The 25,058-nt window shown below is 39.9% G+C and overlaps 1 protein-coding gene across 1 annotated transcript in view; it reads left to right on the top strand.

Annotated features, from left to right (window-relative positions):
* The window catches only part of ARMH3 (armadillo like helical domain containing 3), a 198,571-nt gene that overhangs the window by 27,857 nt on the left and 145,656 nt on the right, over positions 1 to 25,058 (top strand). Inside the window, exons 11-19 of the mRNA XM_044665517.1 lie at positions 2,349 to 2,395; positions 3,206 to 3,281; positions 4,729 to 4,822; positions 7,663 to 7,764; positions 12,831 to 12,889; positions 14,179 to 14,244; positions 15,124 to 15,193; positions 16,307 to 16,367; positions 23,762 to 23,850. Coding sequence (XP_044521452.1) covers positions 2,349 to 2,395; positions 3,206 to 3,281; positions 4,729 to 4,822; positions 7,663 to 7,764; positions 12,831 to 12,889; positions 14,179 to 14,244; positions 15,124 to 15,193; positions 16,307 to 16,367; positions 23,762 to 23,850 — 664 coding nt within the window. The remainder of the gene's footprint in view (positions 1 to 2,348; positions 2,396 to 3,205; positions 3,282 to 4,728; positions 4,823 to 7,662; positions 7,765 to 12,830; positions 12,890 to 14,178; positions 14,245 to 15,123; positions 15,194 to 16,306; positions 16,368 to 23,761; positions 23,851 to 25,058) is intronic.

Genomic DNA, 25,058 nt, shown 5'->3' with positions numbered 1-25,058 from the left:
GTGATTTATATTTGTTATTTCTTTTGATCCTCACAACATCCCTAAGAGATATGTGTTGTTATTATCCTAATTTTTATTGTTGAGGAAACTGAGGTGAGGTTATGACTTGCCTCAGGTCACAGAGCTAATAATTGTCTGCAGTAGGATATGAATTCAGATTTCCTGATTCCTTGTCCAGTGTTCCATTCTCTGATATTAAGCTGTAGGACTATAAGTGCATGTGGTTTAGAGACAGTGAGGGTGATGGTACAAAATATAATAGTCATGGATTGGAACCAGTTGGGGCAGCAGAAAGGATTATTTTGACTTGGGCTCTCTGGGGTTGATTTTTTTAAAATTTAATTTTATTGATTAATTAAGAAAATTTTTCCATGGTTCCATGATTCATATTCTTTCCCTCCCCTCTTCCCACCCTCCTCCCATAGCCAATGAGCAATTCCACTGAGTTTTACATATGTCATTGATCAAACCTATTTCCATATTATTGATATTTGCACTAGGGTGATCCGTTTAGATCCTCTGGGGATGATTTTTGAGAGACAAAACTAAGAATATTTTTATTTAATTACATGTAAAAACAATTTTAAGCATTTTTTTTCCAAAATAGTTTTTGAGTTCCAAATTCTCTCCTTCCCTTCTTGAGAAGGCAAGCATTTCCATATAGATAGTCGTCATGAAAAATAGATTTTCTTATTAGCCAGAGAGATAATTCTAGAAGGGGGTCTGAGTTATTGGCCCCTCAAATGTTAACAACTGTGAAACTTTGTCCTTTAGGATATCCATCACACAAATAGCCCTAGTGGTAGGTCAGCTGTTGCATTCATTATCAGGGAAGAAGTTGACAAAATTCTTCGTATCAAAGAAATAGAGTTGAATGACAGAACTTCAGAGATTACCTACTTTTAGTCCTATTTTTTCTAAAAGGGAAAATCAAAGTATTGAAGGGAAAATATTTGACTAAGTTTATACAGTTAATTATTGGTAGTCAGGACTAGACCTCAATTCTTTGAGTTCTCATTCCATTTTTCTTTGTACTTGGCCCACTCTGCTTCTTACCCTTTCTTCCTTCCTTCCTTCCTTTCTGCCCCCTCCCCCCTAAGACCTTCCCCTGCTTCTTTCTCAGTTATGCATTGTCTCTAAGCCTGTGTCCCTTCTTTTCTCTGTCAAAACCTGGGCTTCAGCAATGTTAATGAACTCATTAGCATTAAGTTACAAATGACTAATAAGACTTTGTATTGTCACAATAGTTTGTGTTTTAATAGGAGATGAGAAATCTTAAGATTAAGGAATGAAGTCTTAATTATAGTTTTAGGTGATAGTGAGTCCATTGAGTGTATGTGTATTTCTGTGTGTAGATGATACCTATTGGTGCCTCTGAAGCTTCCTCTACCCATGAAACTATTATGATTGGAAGCCCAAATTACAATATTTCTGAGCCTGTGAGAGGCAATATAATATAGTGTTTGAAGGAATACTGTATTGGGAGTCAGAAGCTATATATTCCCTTGGGTAAATCACATTATCTCTCTGGGTCAGTTTCCTCCTTTATGCAATAGGAGAGTTGGGCTATGTGATCTCAAAGATCCATTCCTTCTCTAGCATTTTATGACAATCATCTATGAAACATAAAATGGCTGTAGCCTGTGCACTTTTGGGTAACTCCTAGGGCCTGGCTTTTGGATGTGTCCAGCAGTCCCTAGAGTCTAGCTCTTTTTAAATGAGGCTCTTGTTTTTTTTTTTTTTTTTTTTTTTTTGTTTTGTTTTTTTTAAACCCTTGTACTTCGGTGTATTGTCTCATAGGTGGAAGATTGGTAAGGGTGGGCAATGGGGGTCAAGTGACTTGCCCAGGGTCACACAGCTGGGAAGTGGCTGAGGCCAGATTTGAACCTAGGACCTCCCGTCTCTAGGCCTGACTCTCACTCCACTGAGCTACCCAGCTGCCCCCTGAGGCTCTTGTTTTGAGTGATTAGTCCTCATGAAAGATAATATGCTTCAGAGAGGGTTTGAAATTGGCCATTTTTCACCTAGGTTAAGGGATAAATTACATAATATTTATTGACTACTTTGTCTGAGAACTCATACGTTTAGCTTGTAGGAGTTAAAAAAATGCCTGAGGATTTGGGGAATTTTCTTACAAAGTCTTTTTGAATAGAGGATCTAGTGAATTTTTTGTTGTTGTTGTTAAAAGGGCTGAGAGGCTGAAGGCTCCACACATGTGAAATAGTATATGTGAAGTGCTTTGCAAACCTCAGAGCTCTTTCTAAATATCAGCTATTGCTACTACCTAGGGGGGAGGCACAAGGCCTGTCTTCTTTCCTGACACCCTGCAATTCTCCTTTCTTCCACAGGTGGGCAGCATGTTCATAGCAGATGCCCATGAGAACATTTCTGTTCAGTAAGTGCACTGACATTCTCTCTGCAATGGCTTGGGCTTTAGTGGTGGGCTTGCCAGCTGGAATTGGAAATAGAAAATGTCACTTCTTGTAAATCTTTCCAGGATTCAAACTTTTTTTTTAGTGATTCATCAGTGTGTTCTTGGGGTTTTAGATAATAACAGGCCAAGAGAGCTCTTCCTTGGCCTAATGCCCATTGTTTCTCAGGAAGTTCTAAAGCTGCTCCAAGCTTTCTTTAGAGTGAAATGGAAGCAGAGCTAGGGAGCTAAGCTGCTGAAAGATTTAGAGGCCAATGGTTCTTTAAAGGACAGCAGCTCTGGAAAGAGTCACAAGCACAGGTCCTAGGAGCTAGAGTCAGAAACAGCTGTCTTCAAATCCCACTTCACATACTTACTAGCTTTGTGACAAGTCACTTAACTTCTCTGTACCTCAATTTTCTCATCCATAAAATGAAGTGGTTGGGATCAATAGCCTCTCGGGTCCCTTGAAATTCTAAATCTATGATCCTACGATCTGCTGGAATGGAGAGGAATAAAGAAAGAGAGATGGGTAAATGAAAATGATGAGGAGAGTCCTTGAGGAAACTGAATTGGGTGACCTAAACTACCTGTCTTGACTCTGGGCACATGAGTTGAGGAGAAAGCATTACTTAAGATAGGGTTGAGGGGAGTGTGCAGATGAAGGGGCTGGTGTGAATGAGAGTGGTGTGAGGTTTAGAACTTCAGGAAATGGATGGATGGTGATAGGTTGGGTTGATTTAAATTGATTAACCCCCAGCTTGACATCCTCTGATCTGTTCTCTCCTTTCCCAGAACCAATGAGGCAATTCTTCTGGCTCTTTATGAAGCTGTTCATTTAAATCGGAATTTCATCACAGTATTAGCACAGGTTGGTTGCTGTAAGGGAATATCCTGTTTGGGCTGAGTGCAGAAAGGCTCCTTTGGCTATATCATATTTTAGGACTAGCCTATTTAAATCTTGTTTGACCTCTGGGAATGATAGTAATTTAAGAATTTCATCAGTTACTTTTGCTTTACAGTATCCCCAAATGTGTGTGTTTCCATTTGGTGCTGAAGTGGACCTGCTAAGATGAGTGATTAATGGTCTTGACCAGCATGTTGATCCAGTTAACCCAAATGAATTGGGATTACTCCATTTTGCTCACTGGAAATCCTATGGGATTATCTCCCCATTTGAATTTTTGCATCACTCTTTCCATCTTTACAAATCACCACTGAATTACTACAGGAGATAAAATAGGCTAAGTCACTTATTTATGATCTCACCAATTTCAAGGGGAGGAAATAGAGGAAATCCAATCTAGCACTAGGTTAGGGTAGGAGGGCAGATTGCTGTTAGCAGATAAGGTAGTTTATAAAACCCGAAGGCAAGAAGTCACAAGCACATGGAAACATTGCAGGGTGATGCAGGAACATTCTTAGGGGTCAGCAAAGAGGAGAAACCAAAATAGACTGAGAGCTCAAGTGCTATCTGTGAAAACTATCTTTAAAAATTGATAACGTGATTTTATTCTGAAGTCAGGCCACTTAAAATATGTATGGTGGCTTTTGTTAAAAGAAAGTTTTCCTTTTTTTTTTTAAGTTGTTGTTGAGACATCTCAGATCTCTCTCAGCAGCTACTTATAGAATCCACATAATGTATCCTCAGAAAAATAAGGTCTTTTTTGAACTAATGCTTTTGTCCAAGAAGATATCATTTTAAAGATGAACTTCCTTGTCTGTGGCTAACATGGTAGACTTTATTCACTGTTTGTACCAAGTCTCTTGTCTGCTGTACAAATTCTGTGACTGTACATAAGGACTTTGTCCTGAGATCGTGAGGGCCATGATTAGTAGTGGCAGCAGTTTTATTTGGTTCCTAGTAGCTGATTCTTTTGCTTCATTATTGACTAGATAGATTTTCTTGGTCCCTATGTTGCCATAGAGCTGGAAAGGGTTATAAAGTCATAGGTATTTCCTTTTCTTTACTCACCTACATTTTTTAGTCTATTTTAATGGACCCTTTTTAGTTCCAGACAGGGCTGCTGTTGCTCTACTTGTAAGCATCATCTTGCTTCTTCTGGGGTGGTTCTGCAGAGAGAGTTATGTAATAACTGTTCTTAAGTTCTGACATGCTAGAGGAAACATGGCTGCAGAGTTCTTGGTTTATGTTTATTGAGAACCAACAGTGATCTGTTCTGTATAGACCTTGGAAGAAGAGGCAGTCTCTATTTAGTGGGCTTTCAGTTTTAAAAACAGAGAGAAACTAAGCAGATAGTACTGAAAGGGAAACAGATTTTTGTTTATCATACTTAGGTATCTCTTTTTTCCTTTAGAGCCATCCTGAAATGGGCTTGGTGACTACCCCAGTCAGCCCAGTTCCAACGACCCCTGCCACACCTCTAGGAACCACACCACCTTCCTCTGATGGTGAGCCCTCTTGCAGAGTGTTTTTTGGGGGGCTGGTAAATTCTGCTTTTAGATTAGCTCTTTCAGAGGTAGCAGCAGTCAAAACCAAATAATAAACACTAACTGGTGCTTAGAAGGGGGCAAACTTAGGTCTGCTGGACAGGAGAACAAAACATAGTTCTTAATTCTTACTTCAGAAAGGTAGATGAAACATTCCCCTCCATCTCTCCCCCTATCAAAAAAATAAACAACTGTGTCTCAGAGCCCCGAAAGAAACTTTAGAAAAGCTAGTCAAGTATCACATATAGATAAGTATTTGGGAAGGTTACAGAAGCTCAGTGTATATCTCTCTTGTTACAGGTGATTAGGACACTTGGGTCAGTTACTGCTGTGACACCCAACCCTTTAGATCTTTTCTGTCTCTCATGGCTTCTGTAATATACTTTGTGCTTTAGACTTCCCTTCCCTAAAACCCTCCAATTAGAAATGAATGGGTTTGGGCTTGACTAATGATGTATTGTTTGCTTTTTCTGGCACTCCAGCGTGTTGCCTATAAAAAACAAATAAACAAATAAAATCCTCTTCATGGCTAAAATGTTTAAAATAGGAGTTTTTTTTCCCCTTTCAATTACATGGTGTTGTTATAACTTCTGGGCTGGTTTTGTAAACAGAATGTATATTTGGTGGCTCACCTTAAAATAGCAACAAAAAAAGGATGTCATTTGCCTGAGATTATGCTTAATATATATACTTATCTAGGGGGAAAAGTGGCTGAATTTTGAAATTATATCTGGCTTACACCATGTACATTAAACCACTGGTCTGGTGCTCCATCTGTAAAGAATATTCTTTTTCCCCTTCTCTCTGTGGTACCCGTTGTCCAGCATTTCAGCCAGCATGTCAGGGCAACACCAGTAGAGTGAGGGCAGATACTTTGGCAAGAAAGGTGCCACTGATGCTCAAAGTCTCCTGGAGCAAAATGGAAGTGGCTGGAATTGAAAGAACTAAATTCCCAAATATCTGAGTGAGAACTAGCAAGTAGAGAGGATTACCCGTCTGTCTCTGGTATTCAGGTCACTGCATATCCCATCGGAAAGACTTCTTTCTTGGTGAAAAGGAAGCCTGCCTGTTACCATGGATATCAAAAGCCTCAGTAAAATATATATATAATACCTATCTGTGTCTGTAGCTGAATTCCATGTGATAACTGGGGTTTGGTGCTTCAGAGAGCTGCCTTTCAAACTGCTCATTGTGAACACTTCCACCCACACACTCGATTATGCAACAGCAGGACTGTGCTTACTTACCTACAACCAGTGTGCTTTTATTTTTTCCAGTGAGAAGATCGAGTCAGCCCACTTTCAAATAACAGCCAGCACTGTCTTCTTCCACAAAGGCTGCTGGGAGAGATTACAAAGCCAAAGATAGGGGAATGGTTTTTCTCTGAGGAAGGAAGTTTTCATTTGGGAGGGATTTTGTTCTTGCCCATTTTCTGATGCTTTCTCTCTCCCTCCTCCCAGTCCCTTTTTTGCCCTGCAGGGCTTCTAAGTACTCTAGGCTTGTTTTTGACTTCGATTTTTTAAAATTATAGTGGTGCTCAGTAGCCTTGCTATATTTAAAGGTATGTTGTTGGAGCTATTATTTTTAAGAGCCAGCAGTTTAGCTGTAACATTTGTTCTCAGTTCAGACTTGACATTTGACAACTCAGCCTTGGCATGAGAGGGCTTTCTGGTAAACTAAAAATACATACACATCTATATTTCCACATATTACATAAGGCAGTTTCCAAATGACTGCTCTGGGGGTGGGGTGGGGTGGGGAAGAAGGGAGCAAATCACATTTTTCCAGCTAGGTACCTTTCTGGATAGTGGAAAGATTGTGGGCGCTCAGCTTCAAAATAGGCTCATGCCTTGAAATGAGAGTCCATAGGTCATTAACTCATAACATGAATTAAGGCCTTTTAGTGTTTTAACATAAAAATATATTTGGCTTTTATGAGTTCTTAGGGGCTGAGCTGTGGGAAAATAGCCAAGGGTTGGGTGTGTTAATTTCTTCTCATAAGGTTTTTTGCTGTGCTTGCTGTGTATTATGGATCCATAATATGCAAATGTTTTCCATTGTTAATAAACGTTCTCTGCATACATCATAACAGCTCTGGAGGGACCCATTATGGCTATGAATACATATTATGAGTAATATCCCAAACTCAGCTAAGTCTTCCTGGGTGCAAAATGGAATAGAGAGCCTTTTGGACTCCTTTACTCTCTTGGGCCATCATAGAACCCCTTTTTGCTTTTGTGAGATTCCTCAAATTAAAGTATTTAGCAAAATGTCAGGGCTCTAATTTAGGGTCTCAGGATTTTGGATAATTTGCATGGAGATTGGCCTGCAGAATACTTGGATCTATGCCCAAACCTCCATGTAATTGGTGGTCCACTGAAAGATGTCTTTTCTTTCTTTGGGTTTCTTTTGGGGAAATGGTAGGTGGTTGTATAAACTCTAGTTCCTGAGGTTTCCATACCTTATTTTTACTCTTCTATGAGAGAAAAAGTATGTGTAAAAAAGACTGAGGAGTGGAATCAGTTTGTTTTCATTTTTGGGGCACTCAACCTAAAAGGCTCTTCTGAAAACTAAACAGAGTTCTTCTTTACCATAAGCCTTTATTTGGCAGCATTAGAGGAGGTAACTGAATATGGAGGGGCCTATGAAGCCATAAGAGGTATAGATGAAGGTTTCCTGATGTACCTTGGTCCTCCTGCCATGGTATAGACACCTTATTCAGTTATTATTGGTTCATAAGTGGAGAGGAGTTGGTTTGGAGCATGTCTTAGGCTAAATGCACCTTTTTCATTTTATTCCAGTTATAAGTACTGTGGAACTCCCATTGGATGCAGATGTTCAGACCAGTAACCTGCTGATAACCTTCTTAAAGTACAGCTCCATTGTCATGCAAGACACTAAAGGTAAGTCCTACTGATATGATAGCTCTGACTATCAGATGGGTGGTGAGCAATACTGATGCTCTTCAGATCTGTCTAAGAAAATCTTTCAGAGACTCAGTGAAAGGGAATCATCCCAAATACCAAAAAGATGAAGTGATTTCTCACAGACAAATGGCACTTGGGTGGCATTGGGTAGGACTAAAGCTGGCATGAGAGTGACTAAGAATAGGACCTGGGACAAATTGTTCCTATATGAAATCTGGGACTTGTATTTCTCGAGATAATGATAATCAGCATGTCTCTAGAAGAGGTTAGGTAGGTAGATAAATAAATCCTTGTGGAAAGTGGGCCAAAGAAGTAGCCTTTAGAGGGCTTCATTCTTCTAAGTGCCAAAAGTATGAGTTTTTGGTACATAGTAAAGGCTAACTATACAGAGAGGGACATAATGAACTGAGAATCATGGGAGTTGTGTTCTTTGACAGCCACAGAAGCAGCAGTTCCTCTACTAGGAGTTTATTTGGGTAAAGTGGAAGTGGTAGGGGTTGGAAGAATTGATTTTTATGATTGAATAGCCTGCATTTTCTGTGTTATTGATTTTAAGGGATTTAATTGGTGGTAGAGAAGCAGTGGAAGAATAGTGATCTAACAAAATTTCATGAAGTGTTTAGCTGATTTAAGGTTTCCTCTAAATAATCTTGTTGCTTTATAAAGATACTTTGCATTTTTGTTAGTTTTTTTTTTTTTTTGGAAGGACTTCCTCATCTCTGTTAAAGAACAAATAGTGTACTTAAAAAAAAATCAGATTGAATTGAATTTGTAGTTTTAGGTGACAAAGCAACAAACATTTCCTATCCAAGCAAGTTTTCCTAGAGAGAAGTAGTTTCCTTGGAGATTGTAATTTTTGGAATTTTACTTTCCAAGTGGAGAAATAGCTGCCTTGCAACATAGCATAGAATTCCTTCCCTAAGTGCCCTTTGATGGCTGCTGCTTTTTTTTTTTTTTAAACCTTTACCTTCCACTTTAGAATCAATACTGTGTATTGGTTCCAAGGCAGAAGAGTGGTAAGGGCTAAGCAATGGGGGTCAAGTGACTTGCCCAGGGTCACACAGCTAGGAAGTGTCTGAGGACAGATTTGAACCCAGTCTCTGGGCCTGGCTCTCAATCCACTGAGCCACCCAGCTGCCCCTGATGGCTTAATTTAGTTCAACAAACACTGAGTTGAGGTGCTTTTTAAAGATTGGTTGAGAAGGTAGTCTCAAATGGTTTCAGCTTTCCCTGCTACTAAGCTACTCTCTTGGCTCTCAGGAAACACTGATTAAGGACCTACTGTGTACAAGGCACCACATTAGCCACTGGGGATATAAAAATAAGACATAATTCCTACTCTCAATGAGACTGTGGTATAATGTGCAGGCTAAGCCTTCTATACAGTTAATTTGTATGTGATAACACAACAAAATGCTATGACAAGTTTGGGGAGGGAGATAATTTTTAATTCTGGGGGACCTACAAAGACTTCAGAGAGGTAGAGACATTCAAATTGGGCCTTGAGGGAAAGAAAAGATTGCAATAGGTAAATATAGAAGAGGGTGAAGCCTGCTTGAGACATGGAGGGATGATGGAAGGAAACCCCGCACATCTAGGATTAGGCCAGATAGGAATAAAAGACGAAAAGCTGTCATTTTGGTTAGGTTATAGATTATATGAAGGGGAGTAGTAGACATGAGAGTAGAAAGGTAAGTTGAAGTCAGATTGTGGAAAGAGGTAAGTTTTATTTGGTAGTCAATGGTTGCCATTGAAGGGTTTTTAATAGATTTGCATGATCAGAGCAATGTATTAGGAAGATTGCTTGAGCAGCAGTATGAAGGATAGATTGGAGAAATTTGACCAGTTGGGAGGCTGTTATAATAGTACAAGTGAGGGTTAATGAGGGCCCAACTTTGGGTTGTTAAAGTGATCATAGAAAGGAGGGGCAGATTTGAGAGAGATTATGGAGGCAGAATCAAGATGATTTAGCAGTTTGTTGGATGTGACAGGGGCAAAGATGTCTAAGATTGCAAGTTTAGGCTTGAGACAGTTAGGTGGCTCAGTGGATAGACAATCAGGCCTGGAGACAGGAGGTCCTAGGTTTAAATGTGGCTTCAAATAGTTCTAGCTGTGTGACTAAGTCACTTAACCCCAATTGCTTAGCCCTTACCTCTCTTCTGCCTTGGAAATACTTAGTATTATGGTTATTATCGTTATTACTAGGATTGATTCTAAAACAGAAAGCAAGGGTTTGGGAAAACAAAACAAAATAAAGCAAAAAAAAACAAGCTTAGGTGCCAGGAAGGGTGGTGGTGGCCTCAACAGAACTAGAGAAATTGGAGAGGAATAGATTTCCTAGTGAAAAACCAAGTTTGGTTTTGGACATGTTTTGCAGTGTTGACTTCGTATGACTTTTGTAGAGGGATCTTGAGGGCCCTGTGGAAGGAGGGATGAAATAATAGGATTCAGAGGTGGGAGCAATAATGGAGGAAGGAATAGTATCTGGAACCTAATGGGAAATGAAAGGGGAAAAAATGATCTTGTAAAGGTGTTCACACTAGATAGGGAGTAAATTCTAAAAATGAGTTTGGGACATTAAATCTGGAGGTAGGAGGAACCTGAACAGGTGTAGTAAGTATAAATTGTGTTATATAGTAGATTAACTTTCAGACAGCTTTTTTTACTTTGGACCTCCCTCTTCTCTCATTACCTCATAAATAGGGGCCTGTTTAATAATTTGCAAGTTTCTGAGGCGAACATGGAAAAAGGATTAATAGTGTCATAATATCATAACAGAGATGATCCCTTGGGAGCCACAGAGAAGGCTGACCTTCAGAAATACCCTCTCTGAAATGGCAAATAAGATCTGGTAGGCTACAGATAACAAAACTCTTGTGATACACAGGAATTTCCTGGGGTGATCACATCTCTTTTATGGAAACCAGTAACCTTTCCTAGAAGTATTATAGCAGCCAAAGAGAGCACTGGTGTTGATGTGACCCAGAAAATAAACTTTTAGTCTTGCTTGAGACATTGCCATGAAATTCAGGCCTTTCTATCTCATTTTTAGCTTGATTATTACATAAGCATCTCTGCCCCAGGCTCTGGATTCATTAAAAAAAAAAATTCAGAACTGGGAGCTGACTCACTATGACATATCGAGACATTCAGGGAATGTCTCAAGCCTAGGATGGAGTAGATCTTCATTGATAGGCAGCCAGAATGTGCAATAAGGAACTTTGGCCAGTACAGGGCATTGGAGGCAATCTGGATGTAGTCTGAGGCTGATTTCAGAAGTGACTACTGGGCCTTGGTTCCTCTAGTGGAGTTTTCTATCTCCAAGTTGGATACTTGCTTGTGGCATGGCTTGGGCCACAAACCCTTTTTTGTTTTCTAAGAAAGACCAAGTTTGATGACTTTCTTTTGTAGAGTCTTGTTTAAGAGTTTTGACCTTTTTATTTTTTATCTGCAAAAATGGAAGTATTTGCTCCCTCTGGAATTTGGGCTATGGGCTTTTGGAAAGGGTGCATTCCAGCTTTTATGTGTGAGGGATGGCAAGGAGTAATTCTGTAGCTGGAGCCATGGGCAGAGAGGCAGCTCATACTTGCCTTTACCCAGACAGGTAGTGTCACGTTATCTACTCACTCTCACTCCTCAGGCCTGCTTTGTAAGTTGGGGCATGTGCCATAGAGGGAATTTATCACGACCCTATTTGTATTGCCTATCTGTGGTAGGTAGGAATGTGCTGCAATAGGAGTCTCCAAGATATTTCTTTTTTTCTTTAAATCCTTTCCTTCTGTCTTAGAATTGATACTAAGTTTTGGTAAGAGCTAGGCAATTGGGGTGAAGTGACTTGCCCATGATCACATAGCTAGGAAGTATCTGAGGTCATATTTGAACCCAGAACCTCCTGTCTCCAGGTCTGTCTCTCTATCCACCAAGCCACCTACCTGTCCCGCTTCAATGTATTTCTATTTTTTTTTAAACCCTTAACTTCTGTGTATTGGCTCCTTGATGGAAGAGTGGTAAGGGTGGGCAATGGGGGTCAAGTGACTTGCCCAGGGTCACACATCTGGGAAGTGTCTGAGGCCCGATTTGAACCTAGGACCTCCCGTCTCTAGGCCTGACTCTCAATCCACTGAGCTACCCAGCTGCCCCTCAATGTATTTCTAAGTTGTTAGATTTTGATTAAAAAATTCAGTCTTTATGAAAGAAACACGTAAGTGTCCCAGTGAAAGATAGTGGTTAGCTAGCACAACATTGCAATCTACTGGGAGGTTTTTGCCTCAGAACAAATTTCCATCTAGGTACTACCAGGACTTAACCAGAACATCAGATATCTCTGATTATGACTGATTGGTATGCCCCTCTTCTTACTCTTCAGGGTCACAAGCTTTAACATTTCAATAACTAGTAGTGTCCGAGAGACTTTATTCATTGGGTGGTAGGAGTAGGGCCTTGTAGGTCACTACTGGTGCTCTCAGTGCCAAGAGACTCCTAGTCTAGTGAGATTATTGAATCAAGGTTTGAGATGAGAAATTCCCAGTCTTCCTGTTAAGCTCTAGCCTTAACATGCTATGGAAAGTCATGGGACCATAATGGTTTTTCTTGAGGTTAGGTGGTGATCATAATGCTTATTGACAGTTGTTGGAGAAGGTTAGACAAGGTCCCCTTTAAGCAGCATGTTGGTTGAGGATCAGTTTGTCTCAGAATAAATATTGATGGCTGTTGTTTCAAGGCCTGCTTTCAGGGAGCAAATAGCTCTTAGAAAGATAGTTTCTAATTAGAATGTCAGAGCAATTGGAAGTGATGTCCTGGAGTCTTCTGGATCTCTCTCTGCCAAGAAAGTGAGCTAGATCATAGAGATTTCTTGATTTAATTTTTTTCAAGGACTTTGTCTCATGCAAGGGATTTTGTGGCAACAAGAAACAAATGAGAAATTTCATTTTATAACTTCTGTGACAGGAACGAATATTATTCCCTTGTTCTCTAGGGGAAATTGGGGGTGTGGGTCCAGGAGCATTGGGCAGATCTGAGAAGGATTTGTTGTCCCTTTGCAGATGAGCACCGTCTCCACAGTGGCAAACTCTGTCTGATTATCCTCACGTGCATTGCTGAGGTGGGTCACTCCAGCCGTTGAGTCATTCTCTTTCAAATGTGTTTGCTTTCTTCTGCTTCCTTCCAACATCTTCCTTTTGGTAGGGTTTTGGGGCTTGGAAAGTAAGTCATCCTATTTTAGAGAGGATCGGGTTGGACCTTTTTGCTAAGTGCAAAGGGAACAAGTTGCTTCAGTTGCCAGAGGTGGGGAGGAGGAGTCTCAGGGGAAACCAAAAGAAAGTTGAGCTGATTTTAAAGTTTGGGGAAGAGCAGGAGCCTTAGGGGAAAGCAGAATGTCCTTAACTGCTAACAGAGGCACCTGTGGTTATTTTAAGACTAGAATTCATTGTGGGTCCTGGTTGACTGTAAGAAAAACAGGACTTGAGTTTGTTTGGAACTGAAGTGACAGCTGTGGTGTCCCTTCCCTTCCCTCCCCTCCCCTCCTCTCCTCTCCCCTCCCCCCTGTCCTTGCTCCTACCTCTACCTCTGCCTCTTCCTTAGCCTTAGTCCTCCATTGTTGTCTCTGTCCTAGCCCCTTTCTCTGCCTTTCTGTTGTTTTAACTTTCTCCCCCTTTCTAAGAATTAACAAAGGTAGAAGGGTGTTTTGGCAGTAATGATTTTCCCTAGTCCCCTTATTCTTCTTTCTGTATTTCCCTTGGGGAAAGATTGAATATATTTCTTTCCCTTCCAGCCTATGAAGATGGTCTCCTTTCTCTAGACCTAGGTGTTTGTTTGTTACAAAAGCTGCCATTTATCTCTGAGAATATCTTCCAAAGAAGGGTTTTTCTGAAAGCCTTAGTAGTTTCTCCTAATTGGTGGCCTTGGGCAGGTAATTTCATCAGAAGGGAGTGTCAGGTGTGGAGGCTGAGAGATTTTTCTTTCTGTTCTCTTTTGAAGGTCAGTGATTTAGTGGCAGCTCAGGACAAAGTCAGTGGGAGGTATAGAGGTCAGGGTCATTCTATGAGCTGCCAGTGCACTTCCATTTGGACCAGCTCAGTTCTCAGCACAGCCTTTTAGAACCTTGTGTGGAAGTGTCAGTAATAGAACCTCTAGCTTCAGTGGCTGTGAGAAAAGAGATATTTGGGAAATAAATTCCCTTGGTTTTTGTCTTAAACTTTGTCTTTTAAGTTTTTCTAGGTTGGGGGACCACAAAGGGAGGGAGATTACTCAAAAAAAGTCCTATGGTTTAAGATTTGCTTGCTTAAACCTATGGGTACTGGCTTGTTCTTAAACCTTAGAACAGACAGATTACTAGATGAATTCTTTTCTCACTCTCTTTTTTCTCTTAACCTCTACTCCCACACATTCTAGGACCAGTATGCTAATGCATTTTTACATGATGACAACATGAATTTTCGAGTAAATCTTCATAGAATGGTATGTTGGGTTTTGGTTCCTATTTCTTATCCAAGGGGAACTTTGTTGTTGGAGAGAAGAAGGTGTAAAATTCAGCATTCTTGGGTAGAGGGGTTAGAAGGGCTTTGCCAAAGGGCATTTTCTTGATCCCCCTGCTGTCTTTCCATTTGGCAATCCTGTGCTTTTAGTGTGATATGCCATGTTCAATGGGGCTGCTTCTTGCTCTGACTTTCATAGCAAAGTCTTAAGTCTAGGGCTGTGGCTTTTTGGGGAGGATGGTAGGCTGAGGTGTTATAGGTGTTATAGTCATGATGCTTTAATGTAAACCAAGAAGTTAAAAAACATTAATCCTTGATATGTTGGCTATTATCCTTAAATGGCGCTGATTCCCGCAGTGCATCTGTAAAATAGAATCAGGGGGAAAAATTGTCTCAGTGTCTTCATTTCAAATTTTTGGCTAAGCTTGGGAAGTGTCTTGCTTTCCTCATCTGTGCAAAAGAGGGAATAAAATATGAAGACTTGTTGAATTACCTGGAGTTGGGGAGGTTTGAGAACATTAAGGTAGGGTTTAGGTTTGCTCCATGCTTATCCCATACTTTATTGTCTGAATGAAAATATTCTTGTTGCCAATATCCCAATGTGTTAAGATCATATTATAACACTCCTCCTGAGGTTGCTCTCTAGCCCCTGGGAGACTGTCATCTTGCTGTGAGCTGCATTTCAGCCACAGGTCTGTGGTATCATCTGAGGAGCATGTCTAACTCATCCTTCTTGAAGTCATACAAATGAAAGGCTATAGCCCCATGATGATCATTTTATTTGCACAAGAAATGTAGTGATGATGCATTAGTTGTCCCTTCAGGCATCCCCTGATTTCCTCTCATCCTTGTGTGTTTGAAGCCTATGAGACACAGGAAGAAAGCAGCAGACAAGAACCTTCCCTGTCGTCCTTTGGTGTGCGCAGTGTTGGGTGAGTGAGCATCATCATGTTTAGAGTTTTCCAATAACAATCACCGCCTTGCACTCTGAAGATATTTAAAAAGGAGGGCTAGATAACAGTAGATGGTGGTTATATTTGTTCCTAAGGGAGGAGGTTCCTAGCTAGGTTGTTAGAAAATAGATTTAACTTCTTAATGGACTACTTCCTTGGCTTGAGAAAGTATTCTAATTCTGTGTTTAGTTAAGCACCTCATCTATTCCTGGTGCTCAATAAATGATGCTCTTGTTCATAAGAGAAATTCCTTCTCCAGTGAGATGAATGACCAAGCCTCAGCTTGATGTATATAGTTTAGCTTTGTGAAATATTCCATTTCTGACCAAGCTGTTCCAGAATTTTTTCTCCCTCTTATTAGATTAGCTAGTCTGTTAGCTAGAGGTCATGAGTTTACAATCTAGTCCTTGGTGGGATAAACTGAGATGCAACTGACAGGGCTGACAGGCAGGCAGGGCTAAATCTTGGGCAATCTTTTCTGTCCAGGATACTGAATTTTCCCCAAGGGACTTGAATGCACTTTTAATCTCATTTCTCTTGGCCATCTAGCTCTGGAACCTAAATCTACTTGTATTTAGAAACAGTAATTAAGACTATATAATAAACCCGTATTGACCCACAGCCCCTGTGACCGTTTCAGTCAATATCTGTCAAACTGAGCATGCTATTGAGATGAGGTAGATTGACATGGTTGCAGAGCTGAGGCTCTGGAAACATGAACATAATCCATAATTCCGCCTCTGCTTGCCTCCTCACCCCATTCTAAGAGAGAATGATTTCCCTTTGGCATTTTGCATTAGTGTTGTGGCATGAAATAGCTCTACAATGGAGCCTCCCTCATGTGTCTGAATTTATTGGCTGATCGAAACAGACTCTTGGAAGGGGGGCAGGGGGAAGCTCATTTCCTTGTTACCCTCCAGGAGGCAGGCAGAGCACATGATTCACTCTTTCAGAAAGGACACTTTGGGATGAATACAGATATGCTTAGTGAGTTCTAGTTAATATGTGTGTGGGCAAGGGCTTTTTGTACAACTTGAACACATATTTTCAGTTTCTTCTTGATCAATCTGATTTTTTTGTTCTACATTTCAGATCTGATGGTGGAGTTCATTGTAACACACATGATGAAGGAATTTCCTATGGATCTTTATGTGTAAGTGCTATAGGCCATTTTGTGTGTGCAGAATTGATCTCATAGAACTGAGTAAGAAAGAAATAAAAGTCACATAAGATTTCTAAATATACTTTATCTGTATAGGAATGCCAGAGGGCATTCTTCAGAGGAGATTTATGCATCTTTCTAAAAGGGAAAAAATGTGCAAGCTAGTTCAGATGCTGTTAGTATCTCTAGTCACATATTCTAGGCATATTGCACACAGGGGAAAGAGCCCATTGCTCAAAGTATACAACACAAAGCAGCATAAGTACTGCAGTCCAAAGACATGAGACTTTAGCAAGCCACCAAATCAGACCTAGAGCTTTGGAATCCAGTAAAACAGTTTCTTGGCGAGAGAGAACAACCTGAAAGCTGAACTAAGTCCCTGTTTCCAAAGACCTGATAAGCATGACTTCATTGCCTATGTATGCCTGGTGGGCTGTTGTAGGGATATTAAGTGAAGATTTAGTGTCCATTTAAATTCCTTATAGTAGGCACAACCATAAGAAACTGAGGTTCTACCAAATTCATATATATTCTGCTACCTCTAAAGATCTCTCATCTTTTATGCCTAGAAACAGCTATACTGTGTTAGTTTGGTCCTAACTATAGTGTGTATTATATTTGCTCCTCAAAAAGTATCAGGATTTGGTCTTTCTTGAGCCTTGGTACCTCTGTTCCTTTTAGCATAAGGAGATATAGCAAGCATTCTGTTCTTCTTTTGAATGCCAGGCCTGGGATCTGGGGAGGGAAAGGATTTTGCTATTTGAATGGAGCTGGACTTCTGCTTTCTAGAAGGGTTGTAGAATATACCTTTAGTTTCCCAAATATGAAGTAGTGATAAAAATTTTACTGTTGGGTAAGTTTTTTTCTTTTGCCTTTAGGGATTGTAGGGTTGAATTTAATGCACCTCCATTTTAATTCTAGAGGTTATAGAAAGCTCTATAATGTTCATCCAACAAATTTACTGCTTGTTTAAGGCAGGTGGCTCTGGACCTTTGAGATCTGGGAATTAGATTTTAATTTTCCTGGACCGTATAGTTCCCAGGCCTGGTGTTTTGTGTTTTAGGAAATAATGCTTGCTAAGTAACATAGGAAGATACTGCATACCTTGGCAGAACCAAATCTATAGGCTCTAAGCTTGGACAGTCTGCTGTGTGTTGAGCTTTTCAGAGATCCTTTTTCTGTGGTTCTCAGGCACTCCTATATGTAAGTTTTTACATATTTTCTTTTTTCTATGTCTTTTTCTACATTCTGCCTTTTCTGTTATTTTGAATGTCCTGAAATTACAGAAGATGAAAAAGATAATGGAAGCCCTAAACTGACTGAGACTGGGCAGAAGTTACCATCCTCAGACTGAGTTCTCTTCTTCATTCCTGTCATAGGGCATGTTTCTATTTCCCTTTGCCTTACACATCCAGATTTCAGACCTAGAGCATCAACTTTCTTTTAGGTGAATTTAGCTGCTCCCAGCTAATAACCAGGCTGGGTGGTTTCTGCCTCTTCTCTCTTTGTACCTTATTTTCTGATAGTGTATGGTAGAATGAGAAATTGAAAGTAAAATGAGTTTTTGCTGTTTCAGATAAATTTATAATATGCTTGATGAAATATGAAGAAATGTGAAAAGACTTAATAGAACAGCAAATCATAATTCCACCCTGAATCTGGGTCAGAAATAAAGTACTACTTTTACTACTTTTTTTTTTTTAAACCCACCCTGAATCTGGGTCAGAAATAAAGTACTACTTTTACTACTTTTTTTTTTTTAAACCCTTGTATTTCGGTGTATTGTCTCATAGGTGGAAAATTGGTAAGGGTGGGCAATGGGGGTCAAGTGACTTGCCCAGGGTCACACAGCTGGGAAGTGGCTGAGGCCGGGTTTGAACCTAGGACCTCCTGTCTCTAGGCCTGACTCTCACTCCACTGAGCTACCCAGCTGCCCCTACTTTTACTACTTTTGAGGGAATGCTTTAGGTAAAGTTATTAGTAGTCAAGGCTAGTATGAGGAGAAGGAAAGAATCACTTTTTCCTAGAGTAGCAAAGGATAGAAAAGCCTCATTAAATAATTACCTCTACTGTCAGAGTCCTAATACTTATGTAGATATCTGGAAGTTTGGGGAAAAGAAGACTTTGGGGAGAGCAAACTCATATCCTTCCATTCATTTTTGTAAAATCTGGACTCTTCCTGTGTCAGACATTCCCAAACCTCTGACACCTGCCAGGGAAAAGGTATCATAACCTAGTTTATATGACAGGCGAATTATTGAAGTAGTATATTTGCTTAAAGGAGAAGACATACATGTGCATAAAAAGGCATGCATACAGAACTAATAAGCAGGGGGAAGCTTAGGAGATGCCTGGGTCTCTTAGATGCCATTTGTTTATACAGTCCCTTTCATTAAAATCCTGTCTGAGAGGATCCTGCAAGATCAGCAGACCTAATTACAGTATCACGGAGAAAGGAGGAAATCTCTATGAATAATGGGGCAGACCAAGCTGGGTGGTGAGGTGGTAGAGCAGAACAAGGAGAAATTATTATGAAGGCTTCCAAGGAGAAGAAAATGGCTCACACAGAAGATAGTTTGTTTATTTTCTATTTTTGATTTTGATATGCTTTGAAATCATATAGATCACATAGATCGATATTTTATCTATTAGTGTTTCTAGACCTGACTATCACTAGCAAGAAAGTATTTGGCTTTTTTCTGTCCTTGTGTCTTTCTCCTCCTACCCAGGTTGTATTTCTCTGAGAGCAAGAACATTACTGAGTATGAATAAGTACCTTTGCCACCAGGGTAATGGGTCATAAATATGGTATTCCTTATTTTATACATTTACTGTTCAGAAGTCTGGAGTTTTAGTTTCATTCCATGCTTCATGGGTATCTTTTCAAGTTATGTGAAATCAGTAGTGGCTCAAGGAGAGTTCCCTCTGTCCTTAGCATGAAACATTAGAACTCAGGATTCTCAGCTCTATCCCAGGGAAGTTCTCTTTCTGTCCCTTAATATTACTTTTGGGAATTCAGTCAAAGCTGGACTAGACTTGGAATACGTTTGATAAAGCAAATGATGCTATTGGAGAAACCCGACCTGTTTTCTTTTTATTTCTTTGTTTCTATTAGCTCTTTGCCCTACTCTTACTGTTTTATTCTCAGTTTCTCTTGTTTTTAGAATTATGATAGCTAAGCTTAGAGCCCGACTTGCTTAATCTACATGTGAATAGTTATCTTTTCTATACTACACCTTGCAGGTGGTCATCTAGACTTTTTTTTTTTTTTAAACCCTTACCTTCCGTCTTGGAGTCAATACTGTGTATTGGCTCCAAGGCAAAAGAGTGATAAGGGTAGGCAATGGGGGTCAAGTGACTTGCCCAGGGTCACACAGCTGGGAAGTGTCTGAGACCGTATTTGAACATAGGACCTCCCATCTCTAGGCCTGGCTCTCAATCCACTGAGCTACCCAATTGCCCCCTAGACTTTTCTTGAAGAACTTCAGTGATAAGAACCCTGTTGCCTTCTTCCTGCTTTTGGGAAGCTCCAATTGTTAGAAAGTTTTTCCTTATATCAAATTATAATTTCTATCTATTGATCCTAGACCTGTCTTTTGGGGCCCAAACAGAACAAGTATAATTTCTTGAATGAATCAGAAACCATTTATTGAGGGCTTAGTATGTGCCAGGCACTGTGCTAAGTACTGGGAATACAGTACAAAAAGGGAGGTAGGCCTTGTCCTCACCAACTTACTTTCTAATTGAGGGAGACAACTCATGGAGTTGTAGTGGCCTGGGAAAGTAGCTTTGGTGTGGGCAGTTAAAGATATGCTGATTTGATCCATAGAGCTGCACCCTTTCCAAGAGCAATGGCACTGTCAACTTCATTTATGTATCTGGATCAGAAAATGGAAAACTGGGGGCAGAGGGTGATTAGGTAGACTATACATATTGGGGGTAAGGGCAGTAGGAATGTGAAGATAGCAAGATGGTTAAAAGGAAAATGAATTGGATTTGGTCTGAATCTGGCAGGTGAGTTTGAATTAATATAGTCAGCCATCAAGCTGGCTCTGACTTAGGGTAAGAGTTTAAAAGCTAAGTCTAATAAGTTACCCAGAAATTGGGGGCATGGATTCTGTGAGTTATTTGATGACAATTATTATGTCTCTCCTCAGTTTATTCTTTCTAGATTATACATCCTTTATTTGTCTAATTGATCATCTTATGACATAATTTCCATTCTTCTCATTATTATAGCATTCTCCCCCTAAAAACAGTCCAACTCATCAGGGACCTTTACATGTTTAGCACCTTTTTGTTTCCTAAATGGGACACCTTAAGCTTCTCTTTATTGTTCTCTTTGTTGACTTTCTCTCTGTTTTTCTACATTGAGACTAACATCTAAATGATTGCAGTGATAAACACCATCCAGTTGAACAGGGGAAGAACAACCTCACTCTATTCACAACCTCTAAGTTGTATGGGTCCATGTATGTGGTAGTTTTGCAATTGGTTGATCCTTTTTATTTACAGGATAAAGCAGCATTCCCAGTCCTGCTGTCTGGACTTCCCTTGAGAGATCTTTATTGGGTCCCATCCCTCCCACCCACCAATAGAAAGGGGATGGTCCAGGGCTTGGAAACTGGAATTAGACATTGAATTTCAAGCAATTAAGAGGCCTCTAAACAGCAGTGATTTCAAGTGTTAAAATTCTTTTTAATTGAACATTAAGTTTAGAAATTAAAAATGAAAATAGGAAATGCAAAAGCTAATGCTCTCAAACAAGGAGCATTACTTTATCTACATTGCATAGACTGAATATTAAAATGGACATTTAATGGCTTAACTAGCAATCAAAGCCTACCTACCTATAGAATGTATCAAGTTAATGTTGCTATGAGAACTGTAACTTAGCATTTCCTCAAATTTGGAATGCAGTAATTGCAATAATGAAGGCTTTCCCTCCCTTTTACATGGATTTCCCCCCTTTTTGATAGAGACAGAAGAGCAAGTTGATTTGAGGCAACACAAGACAGCCCAGTTGCACTTGAGTTCATGGTTCTCCTAAGTAAACGCAATAATTTCCCCACCAAGCTGGCAACCCAGGGAGGTGGTATGTTCATCTAAGTTATGCACCTTGGGTTCTCAGCTCTTCCTACAACCTCTAAAAGAAAACTCTTAGTTGGTTTAGGTGTGGAGGTTCAGGGTAGGTAATACGATACTGTTCAAGATTATGAAAGGGTCATTACATGGTAGATAGGACACTTAACTACTATCTTGGAAGAGATTTATCTAGGATTCTGGGTAGAAAGGAGGAAATTCTATTTATATTACAGAATTCTATGTGTTTTTATGTCTTAAGAAAAACGGTGACAGTTTTTTGCTTTATCTACTCTTGTTCAGTCACTTAAATTTCTGCCTGCTTGGAGATAATCTCTTCTGATGTGTGTATTGTTGATATAGAAAATAGCTTTTTGGGATTCCAGGGGTTTAGAAACTTAAGTCTAATTACATCTCTCAGCAGCCCAGTCCTGCCCCTGTGAGCAGAAAAACCCAACTCTGTTGTTACTTCACCTTGACAGCCTCCCCTTAAACAATCTGCTTCCCAGGAAAGGGACCCAGTGTTGCAGAGCAATGGCCATTTAATGGGAAGATTCACAAGGGTGACATTTCTCCAGTGGTAACAGGGGAAGAAATATTTGAAATACATCAGTACTGTGAGCAAAACAGAAAAGGAATGGAAATGACAGTAACCAATAAGAGTTACCACTGAATATTATGGTGAGGCTGCAGCAGTCTTATATTTAAAATTCAAGGGGGGTGTGATTGTGGTCTCAAACAACTAAATATATGGGTCTCAAATAAGAATTATATTTTTAAAAACAGCCACATTTACCCTGAAGCCCATTTATCTTCTTCAACAGTACCAAGATTAAGCACATGTTCTACTAAGCTATATAATAAAGTGGTAAACACATTGAGCCACTGACATCACAGGACAGTTGCCAACAGTTTAAAGCTTCTGATGTTAGGCTCCAGCTTCCTTTTTTATAGATCATCATCTTCATCAGGGAGTTCAATTGTCTGAGTTGTCTGAAAGTTTTGCTCAGGCTGTGCTGTCAGCTGGTGACCAAAACCGATGGCACAAAAGCAAGCATGCCAACAAACTCCAAATTAGGGTCTTCATTATGTTTTCTAGCAAACTAAAGTAGGGGTTTCTCAAAGTCATTACTTTTTGCCAAAATATTGCAATACCAGAGATTTTTCTTCCTATGGAAGACATAGGGATATTTTCATATGCTTATGCCAGATCTTTATGCTGGTTAGGCACATTCTTGTAAGTAACTTTTTTTTTTTTTTAAACCCTTGTACTTTGGTGTATTGTCTCATAGGTGGAAGATTGGTAAGGGTGGGCAATGGGGGTCAAGTGACTTGCCCAGGGTCACACAGCTGGGTTGTAAGTAACTTTTAATGTTACATTGAACATAATAATGGCTCACTTGGGATATGATAACCATTTCTCAAAGCACTAAATTCCTTTTGGCCTTTTGTATTCCATACATTGTGTTCAATAGGACCTCTCAGTACTGAACACAAAGGATAGAACTCAACATTTGGAGGAACTACATTATCAGATTCACAGTATCAAGTGGCATTTTACAAACAGAGGTTTCCAGTACTGCCATCATCAGCTTATGGAAGCCTGACGTTGGGTGGCCATTGTAGATGGGATAACCATTCGCATTCCTGTCTTACTGAATTGTGAGGCAGCATAGTATGATGAATAGAAGGCTGGCCTTTAAATAGAAAGATCTGTATTCAAGTCTTGCCTCTGACATATTCTGACTATGACCATGGGTAAATCACAATATTTCAGTGCCCTAGACAACTCTTAGAGATGCAATTGCAGATTTATATTGGTAAAAGGGATTTCCTTACTGATACAGTGATGAAATCACAGGTCTACACCAATAAAGGAAAAAAGGGAATGAATTTGTTGACATCTTTGCTCTCTTTCATTTCAGATATTTTCATTAAATATTGTTAAAGCTTTCCCACTCCTAGGCTGGCCATGGGGAATTAGGATCATATTTTTCTACCTTACCAATTTTAAGGAGTCAGTGTGTTGTAGTAGAAAAGTGTTGTATTTGAGAGACAGGAGAGAACTCAGTTCAAATCCTGTTTTGAATATGAACAAGCTGGTATCCAGGGACAAGTCACTTACCCTGTTTGAGACTCATTTTCCTCAACTGCATAATGGAGTTAATACTTCTAGTCTCTGCCTACCTAAAAAACTGTTCTAAGGATCAACTGAGACAAATATGTAAAGTATTTTATAAGCCTTAAAGTGCTCTTTAAAGTCAGCTGTTGACAATATTTGCCTTCTTTTATCTCTCTTATAGGCGCTGCATCCAAGTGGTACACAAACTACTTTGTTATCAGAAGAAGTGCCGAGTGCGATTACATTATACTTGGAGAGAGCTGTGGTCAGGTAACGCTGCTTCATTCTCATCCCTGCCTTCAGCATTTCTTTTCAAGAGCACTGGGGCTCAGATTTGATTGTTCCTTTGATGGCTTTAGTTTTTTATACTTTGTCACTCTTGTGTGACTTTTTTCTCTTTCTAGCTGTTGTAAACACCATTGACTACTACTTCTTAAAATTTAGTACCTCTTCTCAAAGGACTTGAGCAGCAGAGGTGTCTGGAGTTATTGTAAGCTTGGATTCTTTTTTTGGTTCCATTTGGGGGCAGCATATAGACTATAGATAGGGAGGCCTCTGTTCATTTCCACAGGATGAGTAATCTCAGAAAGAATGTCACAGGGATAGGGGATGGGGCGGGGAATCCATTCTTTCTGTTACATCTGGCATTATTTCTGTTTACAGACAGTGTAGATTCTACCACTCCCCCTGTGCCAGAGAGAAAACCAACAAATTACAGTGTTTACTTTGGTCTTCTTATCCATTTGGCAGTCCAACTGAGCCATTACCACCCCCTGCAAGCAGGGAGTGAGATTGTTCTAAGGGTGTGCTAATGTGAGCTTCTCACCCTCTTCCTTTTGTGTGGCTTAAATCGGAGGTTGTAAAAAAAAGGAAAGAGGACAGGCTTTTGGTGGCAAGTGTTAGAAGGTGACAAGTGGGTTTGCTTGACTGTGGTAGCACCTCCTCTTGCACTCCCAGAATTGAATGGCTCTGGGAGCCAAGAAGAATGGCTTTGCCTTCCTTCTCTGGACCCTCAGCACAAGAGGGAATGTCAGTGTCTGAGGTTGTCTGAAGACCCATCAGCAGTCAACTCCATTATATGAGTATGTCTGCCTTATTTTGGCATGTGGTTTTCTCCCAACCCAACTTAATCTCTCTAAATTTAGCTCTCCATAAAGGGAAGGAGAAATCTTTAATTAATGGATTAACAAGTTCTTTGTAGTTTCTTCCTATGGTTGTGAATTGAAAAAGAGAAAGGGAAAAGGAGAGGGGGATGGGGTGGAGAGAGAGAGGAAGAGCTGTATGTACGACTACTGATAGATACCTAGAAACAATGAAATTATCAGATATACATGAAGTTATCAAATCTGGGAGATGTTTCTACTTTGTAGCAAGTGTGCTCTAAAGGACTGTTGTTGGGTTTCCCTTTCAGTAATGGTGTGACTGTCACATTCTAAAAATTGAGACTTGAAAAGAAAAGTCTGTGTCTGTGTGTGTGT

This window comes from Gracilinanus agilis, chromosome 2 (genome assembly GCF_016433145.1).
Source record: "Gracilinanus agilis isolate LMUSP501 chromosome 2, AgileGrace, whole genome shotgun sequence".
In the NCBI taxonomy this organism is placed as follows: domain Eukaryota; kingdom Metazoa; phylum Chordata; class Mammalia; order Didelphimorphia; family Didelphidae; genus Gracilinanus; species Gracilinanus agilis.
This window is presented reverse-complemented; position numbering and strand designations above follow the sequence as displayed.